Genomic DNA, 24,973 nt, shown 5'->3' with positions numbered 1-24,973 from the left:
ACCCGCACCGGTGCCCGACACATTATTTTTCCCCTGTTTCATCCACATTTTGCAGGTCCCCCGTCGGGTACTCGAACCCGGGCAGGACTCTGGCCAAGATAACACCAACTACCAGTCTTTACTTGTCGTGGAAGTTCAAGAGACGTCCGAGAACCCGACACAGTCTTTAACTCATAACATCATCCGGAGGCGCACACAGCTTTTGGCCGTGATATTATATATTAAGTTATATTATATAGATACCTATATATATTATATAATATTATATATTTTAGATATAGAGCTCCGGGAGTCCCCAAAGGGCAACAAACACTTCTCCTCTGTGCTGCAGTTCCCTCTGTACTGCAGGGAGTGAACGGTGATTGGCTGTTATGTTACGGCCCTCAGGGAGTGAACGCTGATTGGGTGTTATGTTACGACCCTCAGGGAGTGAACGCTGATTGGCATTGTCGGAGTTATCGATTTCAATCCACAAGCACCAAAAAAGTCATTGTCTGCCTATTCTCGGTCAAGAAGGCACCAAATTAGAAATTGATGATACTATTCGACTACAGACCCATATTCAATACAGATTCATATCTCCACCGGTGAAATTCTCATTTAAACCGCGTGACCAAACGAAGACTCTAGGTATGATGAGATATTCATTGCCTGCTTGTTTATCACACCTACGAAATATTGCTACATAATTTGACGACCCGTTTCTTCTGTTCAAACCATCTTTATTAAAGTTGTGAAGAACGATGTTCATTACTTCGGCACTGTGCGGTATAGTCAATGGAATATTTCTCTCTTTCTTATTTTAGGACGCCCAATAGACTGGGAAAATGAAAGCTCAAAAGGACGAAGCATTGCTGGTGATCTGTCGTGTGTGTGTGTGTGTGTGTGTGTGTGTGTGTGTGTGTGTGTGTGTGTGTGTGTGTGTGTGTGTGTGTGTGTGTGTGTGTGTGTGTGTGTGTGTGTATGAAAATGAATAAATGATAAATGATAAAAAATAAATCTGTCAACAGATCAGTTGACGTATATAGGAGCAGCCCTTGGTGTTGCTGTGTTGGTGCTGGCCCTGGTTCTTCTGACCTTCTGCAGGATAAAACGCAGAAGAGCCGCGTTTTTTTCTGGTATGACCCAAACAGACCCACCACAGTGTTCCTCCACAACGAACCGACCGGAAACAATCACTGGCAAGCCATTTACTACACTACTATATATCTATACTGGGTCTTGTCATTTCTTTCTTTGCAGACAAAAACAAAAGCACCAATGAATGTCCGGGAGACCCTAGGAGGAACAGCCTCCTTCCCGCCTCATTGACCAATCCGCGCCCTGATAGCGCTATTTACTCCAATGTCAGTGGGTTTCCAATGCCTCAGGACCAACCAGATGAGAGTGTGTCGGTCCCCTCCAGTCCAGAACAGCCTGGTGACTTTTACTCCAATTTGATCTACAACAATGATTCCAAGGGTGTGGCCCTCATAACGGACACAGACTCTGCCATGTATTCTACCATTCAAAAGACTCATTAAGGGCCTGGATGATCGCAATTAAGAGTGATTCTGCTTTTGGAAAATACTGATAGTAAGAGCTTTATTACTATTATTAGTTGTATTTATTGCGTAGTGTTGGGATGACAATCAAAATATGTTACCTATTTTTATATTATTGCAATTGTCATTTGTCATGATCTTAAGTCATCCAAATTCTTATGTGAATGGAACTTCCTTCGGTGAATGTGGGAAACTGAAATGAACACATACAAAAATGTGCAGGCAGGCAAACAAGCACACACACACACACATGCACGCACACAACTGCAAAGATGTGGAAATATGCGCAATTTTAATGAATCCAATGCGGAGAGCCAATCAGCAATCATAGAAGGGTGTGTACAAATCTCATCTTTTTGAGAACCGACAATTTCTTCTGTAACACTTAACAGAGAAGATAATTACACCTTACAAGAGGGTTTTGCATGCAGATCAATGTATTTAACATGAGGTGACAAGTATAGTCATACATTAAAGACCTCAAGGACAATAAGCAAGGACTGGTATAGCTGAAATGAAAAAAGAAAATATTTAGCTTGAACAAACAAAAGATACCGACCTCACCAGTTTGACCCATTTTTTTAAATGTTCGCCTCGTCACAGTTAAAGAGAACCATTGTAGTAGAATGCTATGGTCCAGCGTAGTCAGCGTCTCTCCTGGTTCTTATACATTGGCCACTAGAGGGCAGTGCTTCTTGCCAAATGAATTAAATAATAAATCACACGAAATATTTGTCATGTTTGAAAAGGACCTGCGTAGATAGATAATTAATAAACCCATTATTCAAAATAATTTAATAAATAAATAGTATCCTGTGAAAGTAATTGCTGCAAACATTTGATTCCCAATTAATCTAACCTTCACTTCTCATTTTAGAACATTTAAATGTCATAATGGGGGGGGGAAGAGAGAGAGAGAGAGAGAGAGAGAGAGAGAGAGAGAGAGAGAGAGAGAGAGAGAGAGAGAGAGAGAGAGAGAGAGAGAGAGAGAGAGAGAGAGAGAGAGAGAGAGAGAGAGAGAGAGAGAGAGAGAGAGAGAGAGAGAGAGAGAGAGAGAGAGATTAGGGATAAGAACAATGCGCTTTGCCAAGCTAACATATAAGCGTGACTAAAGTCGAAGATTATGGACTTCAAATGGCAAATATTGCTCAAACATTTCCTGTCCTTAATATTGGGTCATAATCATGGTAGACTCAGGCTCTATTAAAAGTTAGTAATTGGCCTATATTAGGATTTGGGTTGGTTCGAGATGGTATTATAGCTGGTATAAACTCCCTGAGGATTTAAGACTTGCCCCAACTCTGAGCACCTTTAAAACAAGACTGAAGACTTTTATGTTTGCTTTAGCTTTCTGCTGAATCTTAAATACATTGCCCTTTCTAAAAAGCTCTTTTAACTTTGCCTTTATCTTCTATTTTAATACTAAAAATGCCTTTTTAACTTTCAATTTTATTCATTCCTTTGCATATGTTTTCTTTTACTGATCTATTATTTTATTTTATGACAATGTTTACACGTGAAGCACTTTGAGCCTGCCTTGTGTATGAAAAGAGCTACATAAATAAAGTTGCCTTGCCTTGATTAGGTTAAGGTGTCCGTATAAAGTTAAAAGGCTTGAAAGACAAATACATCAGTTCCTTCTTTTAGGTTTTAACATAGGCTACGTTACCAGACTATCCTCCCCGAATTTCAAATAGTTGCAATTTTCTAATCTTAATATTTCTTAACATCTTTTATTAGCAATTTTACAGATGCTCTATGCTATGCTCTAAACTTTTTGATTTACCTTTCAGGTTATTGTTGCAAGACATCAGCGGGTATGGATCAAAGAGGTCCTGTTGTATCAACCCAGTCTCACGGAAAACGTGACACTGTCACGTCATTTAATCTATTCATTTGTGATCTGGGACACGTAATTTCAATTTTTTCGTACCAAAGAGCACACATTTCTAACAATATGACAGCTTTTGGCCACCCGTTTCTACTTTCACCTTTTGATTTTGAGATATTCTGACGATTCACGTATATATTTAATGCAGGTGTGCTGCTCTGTATGCAAACCGCAACGGAAAAAAAGGTAGCTACTTCATCTCTTCTTTTTAGAATGAGTTTGAAATTTTTTAATTACGTGTACCAGATCACGAATGAATAGAATAAATGACGTGACGAGGCAGTGTCACGTATTACCGTGAGACTGGGTTGGTTGTATCTAAATTCAAATCTTTATCTATATCGAATCTAAAATAATTCAATTTGAGTTTTATCAAATTGTGTCTGATAAATGTAAATATTCCACTTAATATGATTTTTTTATCTAATCAAATCTTGTTCTCAGATTGGGATCGCATTACACCCAAGGAAGAGGTTGCTAATGATGATTGATCAGTTAAACTTAGCGGGTGGCAGGCAGGCAGGCAAGGAACACAGAGAACACTGAGAACACAGGTGACGCAGGTAACACAACTCACCACAAACCATAATGATCCGACAAGAAACAAAAGAATAAACAGGGGCTTAAATTCCAAACACAGGGCACGAAACGAGGAACAGCTGAAACACATTATGGGGAGGGAGCAGTATCCACACAGGAGGGAGGACATGGGGAGAAACAAGACAGAGATACCAAAGTAAAACAGGAAACACACTGAAACAAGACAAGGAAACTGACAGAAGCATATGGCGGACATCTTACACTTTATTCTGGGTGGAAATAATGGTAACATAGCCATTAAAAGCGTTTATGTAAACATTTTTAGCGAGAAATGTGCATTTTACTTTCATAATGTTCGCTCGGTGAATGTGAAGGATGTTTGGTTTGATAGTAATGACGAAGAGGGAACGCTCCATTCACTTGCATGGGCAGCGTCTTTGAGTGCTAAGCAACCTCAACGTCTTTGGCGGACTATTTCTCTGCTGATCAACATTACGAATGCTGGAAACACACCAGACACACCATGTGAAGTTATTCAACCCGATTATTGTTATTGATACCTGAGATTATTTAATCGAACCCGATCTAAGCACTATCATGCACCCAAAATCCAGCGCAGCGATGGTGGCTGCGTAGGCGCGTTAGGCGCGTTGAACCATTTTTGTGACACAGAATGATCAAGCGTCAGTTTAGGCGCGTTATGCACGTTTCTTAACGCGAGTAACGCGTGCAGTGTGGCTGTACCTTAAAGGTGGGAACACACCAAACGCGTTACCCGCGTAAGACGCGTATAAAATCGGCAATTTTTCCATAGGGAACCATTGGTTTACGCGCGTATGAGCTGCGTACATGCGTTACATGCGCTAAAGCAACATTTTAGCCGCGTTAGACGCGTATGAGCTGCGTATATACGCACCTAACGCACCTACGCGCCTACGCAAGGAGTTCAAAAAATTGAACTTTTTACGCTCCTACGCATGACGATTAGCCGCGTTGCCCATTCAGCGTTGAGCTTGACCCGACGTCACTGGCAGAGAGACGGAGAGGACAGAACAGAAATGGAGGACCAAAACCTGATAGTCGCAGTGTGCAGCCGTCCTGTCCTGTACGACACCACGATGGTGTCGTACAGGGACAGGAACAAAAAAGAGACGGCGTGGGTCGACGTGGCCGAGGATACTGGCTTTCCTGGTAAGATCAGTGAATAATGTGTATGTGTATTTTGCTTGGCTTCAGCTATCGGTTGTGTTCTACTATGAAAAAAGTTAGCGCCGGTTAGCGGTAGCACCAGTCAGCAGTAATATTAAGTGATACTACTACAACAGACTGTCCCGCTTGTCAGGTTACACAACTTAATATGTATATATGTTCTTGTCAGTGGACGTATGTCGCAGGAAGTGGAAGTCGCTCAGGGACAGGTACATGAGAGAGAAAAAGAGGGAAAAAAGAGCGGGTCAGCGGCAGGGACAGTGAAGAGATGGAAATTCGCTGGGGTCCTGTCCTTCCTCGACCCCTTTGTCACCCCGAGGGAGACCAGCAGCAACTTACCTCGGGGGGCAGAGGAGGTAGAGGAGGACGGGGCTCCAGAGACTTCACTGTCAGGGGCAGGAGAAGATGAGGAGCTTGAGGAGGCAGTAGCAGGGCCATCGCACAATACAGGTTTGTTGACAAGTGAAGACACGTACAGCTTCTGTATTATGGCCACTATACCAGCTGCCGAATCGGATGCTGCGAATCGGATGCCAACTTCAGCGTCGTTGTTTAAATGAATATTGCTTTCACAGGGCTCATCTCTTAAAGGGACTCTCACCTTTGTTGCATTTTTACACTTTTTTTGGATAAGGTTAAATTGGTATTAATAAGGTAATAAAACTCTAATATGCAAGACAGACCCACCAGGAGTAAAACAAACAATTATTTTACTCTCATAATATTTAGTGAAAACTTCAACCAATAAAATTCTTCGGACCGAAGGACCTTATTGGCCGACAGACCTGTCTGTTTGCTGCATGGATATATAAGGTTTTCCGTCTGCTTCTTGTGGCGCATTCGGGCCCGCGTCATCAAGGCGCGTCCTCAACTAGAGGGTTTGTTTTGATTCCACGGCAGACAGTAGCGAGTAGCGACCGTAGCGACTGACGATGGCAGACCAAAGTGGTCCCCTGCGTACTGAAACTGCAACATTCAGTCCGATTAGGGGACTCATCTCGGACTCGGACTCACAGAATTACCCTCCTCTGGAGCCTCAGGAAGACCTCCAGACTGTTGGCCACCAACTGCACCATTCAGTCCGACAAGGGGACCCGATTCGGCCTCAGAAGCCAAGTGGTCCCGCTCCCCTGGATGATTCTCAGGACCTCCAGACCGTTGGCAACCAACAGCACCACTCAGTCCGGTTACGGGACCCATTTCGGACTCAGACGCGACGTTGTCCCGCTACTCTGGAGCTCCAGGAAGACCTCCAGACCGTTGGCACCCAACCGCACCACTCAGTCTGATTACGGGTCCCATTTCGGACTCAGACGCGACGTTGTCCCGCTACTCTGGAGCTCCAGGAAGACATCCAGACCGTTGGCAACCAACCGCCACACTCAGTCCGATTACGGGACCCATTTCGGACTCAGACGTGACGTTGTCCCGCTACTCTGGAGCTCCAGGAAGACATCCAAACCGTTGGCAACCAACCGCCACACTCAGTCCGATTACGGGACCCATTTTGGACTCAGACGCGACGTTGTCCCGCTACTGGGAGTCTAGAACTTTTGTACTTTGTAAAATAACGCTTAGTTTTGTACTAGTTTTGTAATAACGCTTAGGGGGTGGGGCATTGGAGGAAGGCGGGATGATTTCAATGTGCTGTAATTCTCAAATGCAACAAAGGTGAGAGTCCCTTTAAACCCAAGTGGTAAGTCATGGTGATTTAAGATCAGTTTAATAAACAAGGCGAGGAAGGTATTTTAATGAAAGACCTCACTTCATATAACTAATGTATAATATGTAACTTCATATGTAGCCTAACCCCTGTACGTAAAGCTTGATTACGGAAGGTATCGTATGGCCATCGCGGGCGTGAACGTCAAGAGCCCGTAGTTAGAGCATTGTGATTGGCCAAGGACATCTTGGGGAGAACACACAATTAGGATATAATGCGGAGCTCCGAGACTGTTCGCGAGTTTTTTGGCAAACCAACTCAGGTGATGTTTTTACTATCTGTGGTGACAATAAAGCCTTGATCATTTAACCCTAGTCCTTCTCGACCTCTTGTAATTTGTTAGCGTATTAGACTGTGTGTATTATCCATTACAATTCAGGTTGCATTCTGATTAACAATCGACAGCCCTACATAAAGCTTAAACAGACGGGTGAACAAAAATCACAACTGATGGAGTGGGCTGAATTCCCATGAGAGCATAGCATTCCCATGCTATGCAGATTGAGGTGGTGCGAAATGCCTAAATGGTGTGTATGCCGAATGTTTAGGCTATGTATGGATTCATATGCATATTAACCTCCAGCAATTTCTAGGTTTCCGGTTCTTTGTCAGGGCATGGTTCTTGGACCCTGATGATTGTGATGTGTCGTACATGGTGGTGGTGGCATTAATGTTTGTTTGCCTGTTCACCTTCCTGCTGTGGCTGATCGCTAGGCACATGAGGAATCCCGCCAAGCACCGCAAACTTGATCATCGTCCGTTACCTAAGAATTGAGTAGTGCATGGACTGTGATATCTCTGTGCTGTTGTCCTTTTTCTTTGTCGATAGTAATCGAGCGACAGTAAACTCACCATAAGAATGTGAGCCCTGTTGGACCTCTTTGGCTGGAGTCCAAGTGTGTACGTTCTGGTCACACGAAAAGAGACCCGCCACCACCAGCGCCATACACTGTTCCCCCAAAGCATGGGCGTCCGACGGTCAGTGCCTGCATCACCATAGACCTCAATGAACACGCCAATGTGCCTGATTCCGGACAGACGAGTCACTACCAAAGCCTGAGCTTCAACCTGAACGACGAGAGGGTACATTACACAATGCGTTAAAAAATAAAAAGAGTTACAATTCCGTCTTTATTTCTTGTAAAATCTGTGTGTCAATTATGTAGGCCTAGGAATGGAAGGCAAATTTTTTTTTTCTGGACACTTTCTCTGACTAATTGATGTTGGATTCTTGGACGGTAACCACGAAATTGGTTTCATACAAATAATGACCCTGGGTTATAATGTTACTGGGACAGCCTGCCTTATGTGTATGCACTAATCACTTGTAGAATAAAGCATCCATAACTTTTTTCCTGAGTTTGCTTCTATGAATTACATGTAGGCCTTCATTAAATCTATGTATATATATATTGACCACATCTCTTTTAATATCTAACATGCTCAAATGATTCATGTCATCAAAAGTGAATAAATCAGCTCAGAAGTGCTAAGTGCGACCAGAAAGGAGAAGCCAACCGAGAGAAGAGGAAGCGGCACTTCCACGCGGCGCCATTAAAGCCCCGGAGGGTTGTGGGGAGCAGAGCGGCGTCTCAGGAACATGAAGGCCGCGGTCCCTTTCCTCTTTTTCCTGAGTGGTAAGGTTTGCTCACTATCTGTCATATCCACCATGCCATCTTCAGCTTTTTTGTTGTTGTTGTATATCATCGAGTGGTTGTTATAACGGAGAACACGTTTGATTTTTGATAGGCTGTTGCATGACTTGGACGGAGGCCCTGACCGTTAATGGATCGGTCGGGGGAACAGTCAGAATCAAATGCACTCACGTCAATGCGCGAAGCAACACCAAATACTTCTGTAAGGGAGAATGTCGTCAACAGGATGTTCTCATAACAAGTGAGACCAGAGGATCGGAGAAGTATTCTATCGAAGACAAGGGAAACGCATTCATCACAACTATTAGGAATCTGCAACTAAAAGACACTGGGACTTATTGGTGTGGGATAGGAAGGATCGGTCCCGACACATATGTGGAAGTGCATCTCAAGGTTGACGATGGTGAGAGAATCCCCTTTCTATGTTTTACCAGTATTTATTTTCTTTTTTTGACCGCTCAACATTCTTCCTCTTTAAGAGGACTGGTTCATTTCCCCTTTTTTTGTTGGAAAGTAGAATCAGACTGCAAACTTTAGACTTGTAGTTTATTGGTTAAATTATCTGATAAAGTTGTATCTAATCTAACCAAATTAGTACTCGGTTTGTTGACCACATCTAATATAATTTATAGACATTTAAAGACATGCTTCTTCCTTTCAACCCACCTTTATTAAAGATTTGAAGAGTGATGTTCATGCTGTCCAAGAGACAACTACAACAGAGTTTGAACCAACAGGTAAATATTCGAAGCATAATAAACCGGTTTTGTTATGGCACTGTGCAGTATAGTCAATGGAATCGTTCTCTCCTTCGTTCTTTCTTATTTTAGGACGCCAAACAGACTTCGAAAATGATAGCTCAAAAGGACGAAGCATTTCTGGTGATCTGTCTTGTAAGTGTGTGTGTTTGTGTGTGTGTGTGTATGCAGATGAATAAATGGATGTGTGGAAAAATAAAAATCTATGTCAACAGATCAGTTGATATATAAAGGACCAGCCCTTGGTGTTGCTGTGTTGGTGTTGGCCCTGGTTCTTCTGAAATTCTGCAGGATAAAACGCAGAAGTGCCGCGTTTGTTTCGGGTGACCAAAACAGACCCACCACAGTGTTCCTCCACAATGAACGAACCGATCGGAAACAATCACTGTCAAGACATTTAATACACTACTATATATCTATACTGAGTCTTGTAATTTCTTTCTTTGCAGACAGAAACCAAAGCACCAATGAATGTCCAGGAGAACCTAGGAGGAACAGCCTCCTTCCCGCCTCATTGACCAATTCGCACCCTGATAGTGCTATTTACTCCAATGTCAGTGGGTTTCCAAAGTCTCAGGACCAACCAGATGAGTTGGGTGTGGCTCTCATAAAGGACACACACCCTGTCATGTATTCTACCATTGATGATCAGAATTAAGAGTGATTCTGCTTTCGGAAAATACTATAAATAGTGATAGTAATACCTGTACTACTATTAATAGTTAAATGTGTTGCGTAGTGTTGGGATCATAATCAAGATATGTTGCCTATTTTCTATTTTTATATTCTTGCAATTGTCATTTGTCATGATCTTATATTAGGATTTGGGGTGGTTCGAGATGGTATTAGTCACTCAAATTCTTATGTGAATGGAACTTCCTTCGGTGAATGTGGGCAACTGAAATGAACACATACAAAAATGTGAATGCAGGCAAAGAAACACACACACATACACAACTTCACTGATATGAAAATATGGACAATTTTAATGAATCCATTGCGGAGAGCAAATCAGCAATTATAGAAGGGTGTGTACAAAACTCTTCTTTATGAGTACAGACAATTTCCTTCAGTAACACTTAACAGAGAAGATAATTACACCTTACAAGAGGGTTTTTCATGCAGATCAATGTATTTAACATGAGGTGACAAGTCTAGTCTTATTAAAGACCTCCAGGAAAATAAGCAAGGACTGGTATAGCTGGAATGAAAAAAGAAAATACTTTGCTTGATGAAACAAACAAAAGATGTACCGACCTCACCCATTTTTTGAATTGTTCTCCTCGTCTCAGTTAAAGAGAACCATGTAGCAGAATGTGCTATGGTCCAGGGTAGTCAGCGTCTCTCCTGGTTCTTATACATTGGCCATTAGAGAGCAGAGCTACTTGCCAAATTAATTAAACAATAAATCACCCAAAATATTTGTCATGATTGAAAATGACCTTTGTATAGATAATTAATAAACCCATTATTTATAATGATTACATAAATAGTATCTTGTGACAGTAAATGCTGCAAACATTTGATTCCCAATCAATCTAACCATCACTTCTCATTTTAAAACATTTAAATGTAATAATGGGGGGAGAGAGAGAGAGTAGCATAATAAACACTATATTTTGCTTATTAGGGATAAAAACAATCCGCTTTATAAAGCTAACATAAGAGCGACTAAAGTCGAAGACTATGGACTTCAAATGGCAAATATTGCTCAAACTTTTCCTGTCCTTAATATTGGGTCATAATCATGGTAGACCCTGGCTCTATTAAAAGTCATTAATAGTCCTATATTAGGATTTGGGGTGGTTCGAGATGGTATTAGGTTTAGGTGTCCGCATAAAGTTAAAAGGCTTGAAAGACAAATACATCAGTTCCTTCTTTTAGATTTCAACATAGGCTACGTTACAAGACTATCCAACTGAATTTCAAATAGTTGCAATTTTCTGATCCTAATATTTCTGTACACAGGACACACACACACCTGAAACGAGAGGGATGTTACTTTTCAAAAATAAAACCGGAAATTGACAAGACAAAAAACCCAAGACATGACATCCCTCTCTGCGTTGTGACAATTTCTTAATATCTTTTATTAGCAATTTTTTTTTCACATGGCACGCAACGAGGAACAGCTGAAACACAATAGGGGAGGGAGCAGTAATCACACAGGAGTGAAACTTGACAGGACACGGGGAGAAACAAGACAGAGATAGCAAAGTAAAACAGGAAACACAGGGAAACACACCAAAACAAGACAAGGAAACTGACAGACCATGACAGACCTCCCCCTTAAGGGTCGACTACCAGGCGACCCACGACATGCAAAAAAAAAAAAGAAGAAAGTCAAACCCAAAAAAAGGTGGGTGGAGGGGAGCCAGGATGAGGGAACCAAAAAAAATGGACTGGGGCAGAGCACGGGATGACCGGCTGGCCAGGGAAAGGGACTGGGGCAGGACGGAGGGGTGTCAGGCGGGCGGCCAGAAAATGCACCAGGGCATGGCAGGGAGTTTCAGGCGGACGGCCTGGGGGGCAAGCAGAGGCCTGCAGCGGCGAAGATGAAGAAAACCCTCTGAAGGCCGGCAGCGGCAAAGGCGAGGAAACCCTTCTGGAGGCCGGCATCGGCGAAGACAAAGGCGAGGTAGAAGGCGGGCCCCTTCTGGAAGGTTTGGAAGGAGGAACCCCTCGAGAAGGCAAGTTAGAGGGCGGGCCCCTTCTGGAAGGTCCGGAAGATCTGGAAGAGGGGCACCCTCGGGAAGGAGTGGCTTCAGGAACCGGACAGGGCTCAGGATCCGGAGTCAGCTCAGGAGCTGGAGAGTAATGTGGAACCAGATGTCACTCCAAACTCAACACCCCCACTCTGATAGTCCGTAAGGCCGGAGGAGGCTGGTAGCTGGGGCCCGGGGGCAGAGGCTGGAGGCAGGAGACTGGGAGCTGTGGCTGGAAGCAGGAGCGTGGAGGCATAATAAGACAATCGGCGGTGGCAGTGGCATATAGCTCTCTGGCAAAAAAAAGCTGTGGGGTTGAGAAGCTCGACTGCCCACTGTGCCGGTAATGCACCCTCTAACCGGGGCCTTGAAGCGACAGCTCTGCACGTATGGCCCAACACAGCCTCCAACTCAGAGCAAAAAGAGCGTCCCCTGGGTCCAATTCAGGTCGGATCATTCTGTCACGGTTAGCTGGTGGCAGGCAGGCAGGTAGGTAGGTAGGACCGGTAACACACAGGACACAACTCACCACAAACCACAATGATCCGACGAGGAACAAAGGATGGACAAGGGCTTAAATATCAAACACAGGGCACGCAACAAGGAACAGCTGAAACTCATTAGGGAGGGAGCAGTAATCACACAGGAGAGAAACTTGGATATGGGGAGAAACAAGCCAGAGATACCAAAGTAAAACAGGAAACACAGGGAAACACACCAAAACAAGACAAGGAAACACACAGACCATGAGAAAACTAGTGTCCTTACCCAGAGAGCCATTAAAAAAAACACAAGTTCCCCTGTAAAGGGTAGAGTCCTTGCAATTGCCAGGACTTGATCAATTTAAAGCAAACCGGTAACCCTGTTGATGAACACAGGTCAATGAGAGATTAAAGAGGTTCACCATGACCGTCATGGACCCGAAAGACGAGGACTCTGGGACATACTTGTGTCTCTCTGATCGATGACGGCCACCAAAAAACTATACCAAACTCCGCCTGACAGGTGAGAAGGAAACGATCGAATCATGCTTTCAAGAAATAATTACTCTCCCTAACATTATCACTTCTGAAGGTGATATCGCGGCTACAACAGTCACGCCTATTGGCATGTGAATGTAGGCTTTTGCTGTATAATTCTCTTTTGACTGGATGGCCACTTATATATTATTATATATTTCCAGTTGTGTAAAATTGTGTGTATGTGTCTTTGCGTGTCTTTGTTTGTGTGTGTGTGTGTGTTTTGTCGTGTTTTGAGCACTATCACATTTATCGGAAACAACTATCAACCTTTAAAACGTGTGACCAAACCAAGCCTCTAGCTTCGAGGAGATAGTTGTTGTTCCATTTGACAACCTGCTTATACGTGTGTAAGAGAAATAAAAATACCAAGTCGTCCAGGATGTTTCATTCCAAGCTAGTGTGTCTCACAATCGATTTATTTGATCATGTTTCCTGTAAAAGACAAAACACATTCCGTTTCTGGCAACAGCTTGCAATGAACGTCTTTCATTCAGAACTCGCGATACCTTCTACTCGTTCATAAAACATAACAGCACGATCCCCTTGGGTTGTCACGTGACCTTACTGGAGGGAAACATCGGCTAACCTACTACTTCGCGCCAATGAGAAGTCTGCAAACACATCACGTCTAACAAACGGTATGTCTGAATAAACCTTTCCTGGTAATTACATGTTATATTGCATTCTATTAAAGGGTACATATTATGAAAACAGCACTTTTCCTGGGATTTTGGGTGTTGTTGTGGGTAGATGGTGCTCCCACACGCATACAAACTTTGAAATAAGTCTGTACATGATTTTTTGAGTGAGATACGCATTTCTGGAAGCAGCCCGTCTCAAGCTACCAAACGAGCGAGTCAGTTTCGGTGCCCCCTCCTACGTAGGAAGGGGGCACATTTGAATATTACCTCCCACTTCCCCACTCCCCTCCAATCAGAGCATCGCTAAGATATTGTTGACCAGCGGACGAGCAGCTCCGGCAGGGGGAACTCGGCGCTAGCCCTGCAGCTAAGCTCTGGGAGTGCAATCCCTTCCTCTGGCGCCAAGCTCACCCCGCCGGAGCTGCCGCCGAAGGGAAGTCGGGAGGAGGAGACATGGAGTAGAAAAGGATTGCACTCCCGGAGCTGAGCTGCCGGACTGCCGCCGAGCTACTCCAGCCGGAGCTGCTCGTCCGCTGGAGCTGCTAGTCTGATGGAGCTGCCACCTAGCTTCGGCGCCAGTTCAGCTCCCGGAGTACACCGCCGGAGCTGCCGGACTGCGGCCGCACGGCTTCGACGGCGGCCGGCAGCTCGGAGGCAGTCTGGCAGCTCAGCTCCCGGAGTACAATCCTTTTCTTCTCCATGTCAATGCCAAAGTTCCTTCCCCCCAATTCTTCTCAACCATGGCCAGGATATCTCCCACTACGAGTCTTTACTCGTGGAAGTACCAGAGATGTCAGACACATTCTTTATTATTCATAATGTCATCCGAGGCGCACATAGCTTTTGCCTGTGATATTAGATAGATTATATAAATACCCATATATAATGTCATTATTATATTATATTATACCACGGTCTGCGGGAATACTCGATTCTGATTGGATGCAGGGTGTGCATTAACTCCTGATATACGGACACCTGGACAAGTAGTTCTGTCAAATTGTCTGTTTACCGTTCTCAATTAATGCGCTAGCTGGCGTATCGTCTCTAAAATAGTAGTAACCATAGCAACGGGAAACAAAACAGCTCAGCGGACTATAATACCTCCCGCTACCTCCCGTTCTAAAGTCGTAGCTATGGTCCGTCCTAATTACTGGAGGAGTGAACAACGTTTCCGTTGCATGAGAACCCAACGGGCGTGTAATGGTGGTTCCGGGTATGAGTCGGACCCTCAGGCGTAACCAGGGAAACAAATGTATGTTTTGTGGAAAACTTTATATTCAGATTACAAAACGCATGAAAATATAAATTAATGGTCTTAATTTGGTCACCGTTGGTAAGTGACCGTGGTATAAGCGGGATAATGCCCTTCGAGGGGTCCATTATCAGGAATTAATGGACTTCGCGGAGGCAACCGTCCTCCGCTTCGCGTCGGACGGTTCACGCCTCCACGTCGTCCATTAATTCCTGATAATGGACACCTCGTCGGGCATTATCCCTTACTTATATAATATAGATATAGAGCTCCAGGAGTCAGCAAACGGCAACAATCCCTTCTCCTCCATGCTGTGGTTCAGTCTAACAGCTCATTGGTCAATGGGCAGCAGCTTATTTGCATCAATGCTACAGACACCAGAAACATTCTGAAGGGACTGAAACAGAGGGGAATAGCGGTAGACGATATTTTTTTTCCTAAAAGCTATTTCCAGCAAACAGCTTCAAAAACATGTTTTCTGGAACTCAAATACATGTTGGGAAAACACCATAATATGTCTCCTTTAACTTATAGCATCATTGTGCACAAAACTAACACAAGCTCACCTGTAAAAGACAAAACACATTTCGTTTCTGGCAACAGCTTGGATACCTTCTTCGAGCTCTGGTGATACGTACCATTGCGCTGCTGCCCCCTGGTGGAATGACTGGTGCATTTACAACCAACCTAATAGAAACTGGTTGAACTCAGCAGAGAACTACTAACTATCCTGAACCCAGGGTGCCACACTAGCAGTTGAGTGGATGTTTTGAGATGAACTGTAATGGGGATGCATTTTAATTATCTCAAGATGGAATAAACATCACAGGTTGTTATACAGCTTGTAATAAGTGACCTATAGGGACAATCGTCATGGATTCTTTCCCTGCTTTCTACGGATTGAAAGGTAGGAACACCAGTTCAACAGGTGTTAAACTTTCATGCATTGATATTAAATGGAATTTGATCAATATGATTTATGGGGCAAAAACAAAAGAACATTATAGCACTAATATAAATAATTATCAGAAAATAATGGTGTTATTCATTGTATTATAAGTATCCCTACTGTACATGTTTTGCCTGAAATAAATGTCTTGACTTCTTTTCAGATGTCTCAATAGAGACCTTCACCTTTACACTGAGTAGTAAGGTTGTGTGTATGTGTGTTTGTAATGTAATGTAATGCACTGTATTCTACACAACCATGTGGTCCCACATCCAGCAATTTCATTAATTAAATCAAATATATTCTGTGGTAGAAAATAATAGGTTTAAAAGGATATTTGCCAAATGTACCAGCTGCGGGTAGGGGTCGGCTTTCCTCAGGAGGTAAAGCAGTTGTCTTGTAACCGAAAGGTAGTTTGATCCCCATCTCCTCCTAGCTGAGTGTTGATGTGTCGAGCTGGCTGTCGCCTTGCATGGTTGACTCTGCCGTCGGTGTGTCAATGTGTGTATTAATTGATCTTAGTCGCTTTGGGTGAAAGCATCTGCTAAATGTCCTAATTGTAATTGAGGGACAGGCTCCAGACCTTGTTCCATTGTTATTCAACAGCTCAGAGGATCAGACAGACATCCATCTGTAGCCAATGACATCAGTCTATCTCTCAGTTCACTTAGATACGAGTTTAACTTAAAGCATGAATTATACAAGAATATAAGGTAAATATATTTACAGTTGATATTACCTGGCTTTCCTTGGTCAATAAGTGCTTGCATTCTGAGGGACATTTACATGTGTTCCATCTTAACGTGTTACAAAAGATATACCCCCACCCCCCTCATTTACGTATATATTGCCCCTCAAAGACGGCTGGCTCAGGACACGGTGAGAGGAAACGCCGTCCTATAGGGTTTCAGTCTGGTTTCACAATGTATATTCTCTATGCTCCAAGTTAGAGTGAAGGTTACCATAACCTGGTTAAAATCAGACACTACCAGCTTAAGGATTATGACTCACTGTATATGCCAAAGACAAATAAAGTGGCATTAACTATTACCTATACATATTTTACTGCTAACCCTAACCCTTTTACTAATGAATATTAATTTCACAGCGCTCATCGCTTAAACCCATGTGGTAAGTCATGGTGATTTAAGATCCGTTAAATAAACAAGGCGATGAAGGTATTTTAATGAAAGACCTCATTTCATATAACTAATGTATTATGTAACTTCATGTAACTAATGTTTATGTAACTAACCCTTCTGTACGTAAAGCTTGATTACTGTATGGAATGTATCGTATGGCCATCGTGGGCGTGAACGTCAAGAGCCCGTAGTTAGAGCACTGTGATTGGCCAAGGACATCTTGGGGGAGGTCACACAATTAGGATATAAAGAGGAGCTCCGAGACTCTTAGCGAGTTTTTTTTGCAAACCAACTCAGGTGATGTTTTTACTATCTGTGGTGACAATGAAGCCTTGATCATTCAACCCTAGTCCTTCTCGACCTCTTGTAATTTGTTATCGTATTAGACCTATTATCCATTACAATTCCTAGGTTGCATCCTGATGAACAATCGACAGCTTTCTTATATGCACTGTTCCTTTAAACCTCTGTAGTGAACATAGCAAAACGTTGGCAAATTGAACAGAAATAGGAATACCGAAATTAAAATTACATTGTCATTTTTCTATAGACAGCCATACATAAAGCTTAAACAGAGGGGGAGACCAAAATCACAACTGATTGAGTGGGCTAAATTCCCATGAGACGCATCGCATTCCCATGCTATGCAGATTGAGGTGGTGCGAAATGCCTAAATGGCGTGTATGCCGAGTCTTTAGGCATGGTTCTTGGACCCTGATGATTGCGATGTGTCGTTCATGGTGGTGGTGGCATTAATGTTTGTTTGCCTGTTCACCTTCACCTTCCTGCTGTGGCTGATCGCTAGGCACATGAGGAATCCCGCCAGGCACCGCAAACATTTTCAACCGATTTACAAACGGTTTGGTTCATTACAAGCGTTATTAACGTGGTTATGATATTGTAGCCTACCTATTTTAGAACATTATTCTATTTTTCATTATTCTATCAAAAGTCTGCAGTGTCATAACTACATCTCTGACGTTTATAACAAACCAAACCGTTTGAAAATTGCAAGTTATGGTTATTTAAAAAGTACATGTAGGCCTACCACTACCAACACAATGTTATGGGTGAGCAGCTTACTGTGGTAAGATGGCCGCCAGTGGTGACGTTCGACTCCATTGGCCAGCAGCGCAGACGAGGCATCTAGTTAATATATATATCTATGCCCCCCAAAGCCGTGGCGTCCGACGGTCAGCGCCTGCATCCAGACCTCAATGAACACGCCGATGTGGCTGATTCCGGTCAGACGTGTCACAAACAGGCCCCCAGGATAGGCATATACTTCCGCAATCCACCCGTGCTCAGAGGCCAAGCCTGGTATTGCAGCTGTTTTTAGCTGGGAGTGGACGGGGGTCCGTCATTTCATGTGGCCCAGAAGTAGATATCGCCGTCCACTCCAATACAAGTGGGGAACAGGATTGTGTCTCCGCAAAAAATGTCTGGATATCAATCAAAGGCTCATAATTATCTTTCTACCCTGTTCTAAAAAAATGTAAGTTTTTTCTTTTCAAAACGCCTCCTCAAGCGTTCTATTAGCAGTTGATGTTGGGTGGGCAGCTGAAAGGAGCCGTACTGAAACAAACGGCTCCTTGCTATGGACCTATTTTGAAGTGCACGGCTCCATTAACTTCCGAATTAAATTAAATTCCGAATTAACTTCCATTAACTCAATGTGACAATGTGGTATTGGCATATATATTCCAGAATTTGAAAAAGGATATGGATATAGAGTGGGTGACTTTATCAGGATACTCAATCGAGATGGCCACAATAATAACCGCTCTTAGATGGGTTGTAGATACTAAGTTTTATAACAAATAATTCAATACGTGAAGATTTGGTGATAGAGGTAAAGCATCTTCTTTTAAATATTATAAGCCTTGGTTTAGTTATTCAGTTCTGTTGGATTCCAGCCCACCATGGAATATATGGCAATGAAATTGCTGATAAATTAGCTAAAAGATACTAACCTAATTAGAAGAATTTAACCTTAAGTATATATATATATATATTTTTTTTTTTATTCATTTCTTTTGTTAGTTTGTTTTATTTTGTTTATTTTGTTTCGTTAGTTTGGTTTTTTCTTTGAATTTATTTGTATGATTTAAAGTATGATTTGCCAACGTCCTTGTCCTTGTCAACGTCCTTGTCACAAACTCCTGTGTAGTAGTCCAGTAGGTCGCGGTATATGGGGAAAAACTATGATCCGCCACTAATCTAGAAGAAGAAGAAGATCTCTGCATCCGGTACGTCACGGACTAGGTCACGTGTCCTGGCCACATACCGCGGAAGCAAATCGCTCCTGTATGTTACCCTGATGTTACCATGCGCCACTGAGCAGTTTGCATAGGAATGAATGGGCGGCCATTTTCCAGTCCGTGGTCCATCCTTTATTATGTCCATGATGTTACCATGCGCCACTGAGCAGTTTGCATAGGAATGAATGGGCGGCCATTTTCCAGTCCGTGGTCCATCCTTTATTATGTCCATGGTCACAAAGCCTGAACTTCAACCTGAACGACGAGAGTGTACCCAGCAACATTATAATTTATAACCCAGGGTCATTATTTGGATCACACCACTTTCGTGGTTACCATCCAAAAATGCAACATCAATTTGTCAGAAAAAGTGTCCAGAAAAAAAGAATGTGCCTTCCATTCCTAGGCCTACATCATTGACATGCAGATTTTACAAGAAATAAAGAGGGAATTGTAACTCTTTTTATTTTTTAAAGCATTGTGTTGCTGGGACAGCCTGCCTGTTTTATCCTGAATTTGTTTCTATGAATTACAGGTAGGCCTACTTTAAATCTATGTATATATATTGACCACATCTCTTTTAATATCTAACATACTCAAATGAAACATGTCATGAAGTTGCATGAACACAATTTCAGAAAAAGTGAATAAAACAGCTCAGAAGTGTTTAGTGCGACCAGAAAGGAGAAGCCAACCGAGAGAAGAGGAAGCGGCACTTCAACACGGCGCCATTAAAGCCCCGGAGGGTTGTGGTGAGCAGAGCGGCGTCTCAGGAACATGAAGGCCGCGGTCCCTTTCCTCTTTTTCCTCAGTGGTAAGGTTTGCTCACTATCTGTCATATCCACCATGATTCTGTCATCTTCAGCTTTTTTGTTGTTGTACATCATCAAGTGGTTGTTATAACGGAGAACACGTTTGGTTTTTGATAGGGTGTTGCATGACTTGGACGGAGGACCTGACCGTTAAAGGATCGGTCGGGGGAACAGTCAGAATCAAATGCACTCACACCAATGCGCGAAGCAACGCCAAATACTTCTGTAAGGAAACATGTCGTGACAAGGACGTTCTCATAACAAGTGAGACCAGAAGATCGGATAGGCCTAAGTATTCTATCGAAGACAAGGGAAACGCATTCTTCACAACTATTAGGAATCTGCAACTAAAAGACACTGGGAATTATAGATGTGGGATAGATAGGTTCGGTTTCGACACATATGTGAGAGTGCATCTCAAGGTCAACGATGGTGAGAGAATCCCTTTTCTATGCTTTACCAGTATTTCTTTCTTTTTTTTGACCCCTCAACATACTTCCTCTTTGAGAGGACTGGTTTAGTTCCCCTTTTTTTTGTTGGAAGGTAGAATCAGACTGCAAACTTTTGACTTGTAGTTTAAATGATCTAATCAAGTTTTATCTAATCTAACCAAATTTGTACTCGGTTTGTTAACCACATCTAACATAATTCCATTTAACGACCTGCTTCTTCCTTTCAAACCATTATTATTAAAGTGGGGAAGAGTGATGTTCCTGCTGTCGGAGAAGCTATTACAACAGGGTTTAAACCAACAGGTAAATATAGGAGGCATAATAAAAAATAAAAAAATGGCACTGTGCAGGATAGTCGATGGAATCATTATTTTGTTCTTACTTTCTTTAGCACGGCCAACGGACTCCGAAAATGAAAGCTCACGAGGCGAAAGCACTTCTGGTAATCCGTCTCTTAAATGTGTGTGTGTGTGTGTGTGTGTGTGTGTGTGTGTGTGTGTGTGTGTGTGTGTGTGTGCGTGTGCGTGTGCCTGCCTGCCTGCGTGCATGCGGCACAATACAATTGATCAGAAACAGCTATCAGACTTTAAAGGGACACTTCCCCCATTTGCATTAAGCTTTGTATCATTACAAACCCAGTCATATGTTTGAATACTCTTTGTATCATTAGAAACCCAGTCATATGTTTGAATACTCTTTCAACATTCCCTCATTTTCCCCTGAGACGGGAGAGTTCCGTATCATCCTCTAACACTGCTTTAAATGACGTAAAGTTACGATTTTTGCGTAATGTAAAGCAGGAAGGACGGGGGGGGGGGGGGGGGTTGCTCTAAAAAAACTACAAGCACCAGTTCCTCATTTTCAAACCCGCCTAGGGGGTGGGACCCATTTGGTGCTACAGACCTAATGCAGATCAGTGCCCTTGGGCGGGACTTAGGGGTGTATGGTATAAACCAGGGGTCACCAACCTTTTTGAACCTGAGAGCTACTTCATGGGTACTGAGTCATACGAAAGGCACCCAGTTGGATACACTCTTCTGCAATAACAAATTTGCTAAATTTGCTTTTAGTTATACATTATTATTATTAATGATTAATGATGCTCATCTATGAGAAGACACTGATCATGTTAGTGATTTCTCTCAATAATTATCAACAATAACTTAAAAAAGGTGGGAAAGAGTGGTTCAAGAATGAGTTGTGCTATGTTTAGAACAGGCCTGTGGGCGCCTCATGGTCCTTGCGAGCGCCCTGGTGCCCGCGGGCACTCTGTTGGTGACCCCTGGTGTATACGGTATAGAGAGGCCTACATCAGTGTGAATTTGCGTTACGGTACGGATTTTGACAATACCGTGTGACCGGTGTGAACGGTGCTATTATGTAGTACCAGAGACGCAGTCGGGTTATCTGACGTCTCTGGTCTATCCACATCAATCTGAAGTCGCATTTAATTGTGGACTTCAGAGAGTCAAAGCCAACGTTTCTTCCCCCAAATCCTTCTCCACCATGGCCGAGAATCAATCATGGGTCTTATTTTGCAAACCCACACCGGCCCGTACCCGCGAATTACATTCCGCACCCGACAAGACCCGCTATAAATTGATACCCACGCCCGACCCGCACCCGAAGGAAAAATAGACACATTAGATGGAACGCCGGGGAATTACACTGTCTGCTGTTTGGGGCGGTGCATTATATTGCTGTGCAAAAAAAGTACATCATCCACTGTGGGCGGTTTTAATTGACTAACATATCCAGCGCCGGAGAAGTCTCACTCGCAATAGCGCAACCCGCGACCGGCCCATGCTGTTCATGCTGTTCACACACACACAGTGTGTGTGTGTTGTTTTGGGAGCAGAATCACATTTAGTGGAAACAGCTATCAGACTTAAAACTGCGTAACCAAACCAAGCCTCTTGGTTTGATGAGATAGTAGTAGCCTGCTTGTTTACCAAATCTCCGAGATTTTGTATTCCATTTGATGACCTGCTTCTTCTATTCAACCAACCTTTATTAAAGATGTGAAGAGTGATGTTAATGCTGTCCAAGAGACAACTACAACGGAGTTTGAACCAACAGGTAAATATTGGAAGCATAATAAACAGGTTTTGTAATGGCACTGTGCAGTATAGTCAATGGAATCGTTCTCTCCTTCGTTCTTTCTTATTTTAGGACGCCAAACAGACTTTGAAAATGAAGGCTCAAAAGGACGAAGCATTGCTGGTGATCTGTCTTGTAAGTGTGTGTGTGTGTATGTGTGTGTGTGTGTGTGTGTGTGTGTGTGTGTATATGAAAATGAATAAATGGATAAAAAATAAATCTATGTCAACAGATCAGTTGACATATATAGGAGTTGCCCTTGGTGTTGCTGTGTTGGTGCTGGCCCTGGTTCTTCTGATCTTCTGCAGGATAAAACGCAGAAGAGCCGCATTTGCTTCAGGTATGACCGAAACAGACCCACCTCCAGGTTTCCTCCACAGCGAGTCAACGGAAACCATCACCATCAAGCCATTTACTACACAACTATATATCTATACTGGGTCTTGTTGTTTCTTTCTTTGCAGACAAAAACCAAAGCACCCATGAATGTCCAGGAGAACCGAGGAGGAACAGCCTCCTTCCCGCCTCATTGACCAATCCGCACCCTGATAGCGCTATTTATTGCAATGTCAGTGGGTTTCCAAAGCCTCAGGACCAACCAGATGAGAGTGTGTCGGTCCCCTCCAGTCCAGAGCAGCCCGGTTTCTTCTACTCCACTGTGAGCTACAACAATGATTCCAAGGGTGTGGCTCTCAAAACGGATACAGTCTCTGTCATGTATTCTACCATTCAAAGGACTCAGTAAGGGCCTGGATGAAAATAATTAAGTGATTATGCTTTCGGAAAATACTATTAATAGTGATAGTCATACCTTTACTACTATTAACAGTTTTATTTATTTCGTAGTGTGGGGATCATAATCCCCACGCTTCGAAATAAAATATGTTACCTATTTTCTATTTTTATATTCTTTCAATTGTCATTTGTCGAATAGGTAAATGTGGGAAACCGAAATGAACACACACAAAAATGTGCATGCAGGCACACAAGCACACACATACAAACACTCACACACGCACTCACACAACTAAACTGAAGTGAAAGTATACAAACATTTTAATAAAACTAATGCAGAGAGCAATTCAGCAATCATAGAAGGGTGTTTACCAAACTCCTCTGTTTGAGAACCAACAATTTCCTTCAGTAGCTCTTAGTAGAGAATATAATTACAACCCACAAGAGGGTTTTTCATGCAGATCAATGTATTTAACATGAGGTGACAAGTCTAGTCCTACATTAAAGACCTCCAGCATAATAAGCAAGGACTGGTATAGCTGAAAAAATAAAATAATAATAAGCTTGATGAAACAAACTGAAGATGTACCTACCTCACCAGTTGGACCCATGTTTCAAATTGTTTTCCTCGTCACCGCCAGAGAGAACAGTAGGCTATTAGTATAATGTGCTATGGGCCATCGTAAAGTCAGCGTCTTTCGTGATTCTTATACATTGGCCACTAGACAGTGCTTCTTGCTAATTAATTAAATAATATATCAAACTAATTATTTGTCATGTTTGAAAAAGTTTGTCGTGTTTGAAAAATAATTAATAAACCTATTATTGTAAGAATAATAACTCAATACGAGTACGTATCTTGTGTCAGTAATTGTTGCTAACATTTGATTCCTAATTAATCTAACCATAACTTCTCATTTTGAAACATTTAAATGTAACGTTGGAGAGAGAGAGAGAGAGAGAGAGAGAGAGAGGGAAGTGAAAGTGGGGGAGTGTAGCTTGATAAACAGTATACTTTGCTTATTAGGGCTAAGAACAATCCGCTTTACAAAGCTAACATATAAGAGTGACTTAAGTCGAAGACTATGGACTTCAAATGGCAATTTTTGCTCAAACTTTTCCTGTCCTTAATATCGGGTAGGCCATGCTTGATATTTCTTTGTAAGTTAATGGTAGACTCTGGCTCTGTTGATAGTTTGTAATATATTTGGGTTTGGGTTGGGTTGGAGTTTGCATTAGGTTAAGGTGTCCGTATAGAGTAAAAAGGCTTGAAAGACAAATACATCAGTTCCTTCTGTAAGGTTTTATTATACATTACTAGACTACCCGAATATCAAATTGTTGCAATTTTCTGATATTAATATATCTTACGATTTTTTTATGATTTACCTTTCAGGTTATTGTTGCAAGACATCAGCGGGTATGGATCTCACAGAGGACCTGTTGTATCTAATCTATCTAAATCTAAATCTAAATCAAAATCAAAATCGAATCCAAAATAATTCAATTTGAGCTCAATTAAATTGCATCTAATATATCTAAATATTCCACTAAATATGAATATCTAATCTAATCTTGT

General features: G+C 42.5%; 1 protein-coding gene across 5 annotated transcripts in view; it reads left to right on the top strand.

Annotated features, from left to right (window-relative positions):
• Positions 1-24,244, top strand: part of LOC115539910 (CMRF35-like molecule 9) — a 29,987-nt gene extending 5,743 nt beyond the window's left edge. The window contains exons 1-8 of one of the 5 annotated variants that reach the window (XM_030350791.1): positions 8,444-8,544; positions 20,225-20,539; positions 20,803-20,862; positions 20,951-21,001; positions 22,579-22,638; positions 22,732-22,794; positions 22,892-22,999; positions 23,124-24,244. In XM_030350791.1, coding sequence (XP_030206651.1) covers positions 8,508-8,544; positions 20,225-20,539; positions 20,803-20,862; positions 20,951-21,001; positions 22,579-22,638; positions 22,732-22,794; positions 22,892-22,999; positions 23,124-23,404 — 975 coding nt within the window. In that variant the 5' untranslated portion in view covers positions 8,444-8,507 and the 3' untranslated portion in view covers positions 23,405-24,244. Of the gene's footprint in view, positions 1-806; positions 870-1,010; positions 1,119-1,242; positions 2,274-8,443; positions 8,545-19,920; positions 20,110-20,224; positions 20,540-20,802; positions 20,863-20,950; positions 21,002-22,578; positions 22,639-22,731; positions 22,795-22,891; positions 23,000-23,123 lie in introns of those variants that run through there. The other 4 variants (XM_030350790.1, XM_030350792.1, XM_030350793.1 and 1 more) reach the window with 4 other exon arrangements.
• The last annotated feature ends 729 nt before the right edge of the window (positions 24,245-24,973 follow it).

Source organism: Gadus morhua, chromosome 3, assembly GCF_902167405.1.
Source record: "Gadus morhua chromosome 3, gadMor3.0, whole genome shotgun sequence".
In the NCBI taxonomy this organism is placed as follows: Eukaryota; Metazoa; Chordata; class Actinopteri; order Gadiformes; family Gadidae; genus Gadus; species Gadus morhua.
The sequence above is the reverse complement of the archived record's forward strand: the minus strand, read 5'-3'. Positions and strand labels throughout refer to the sequence as shown.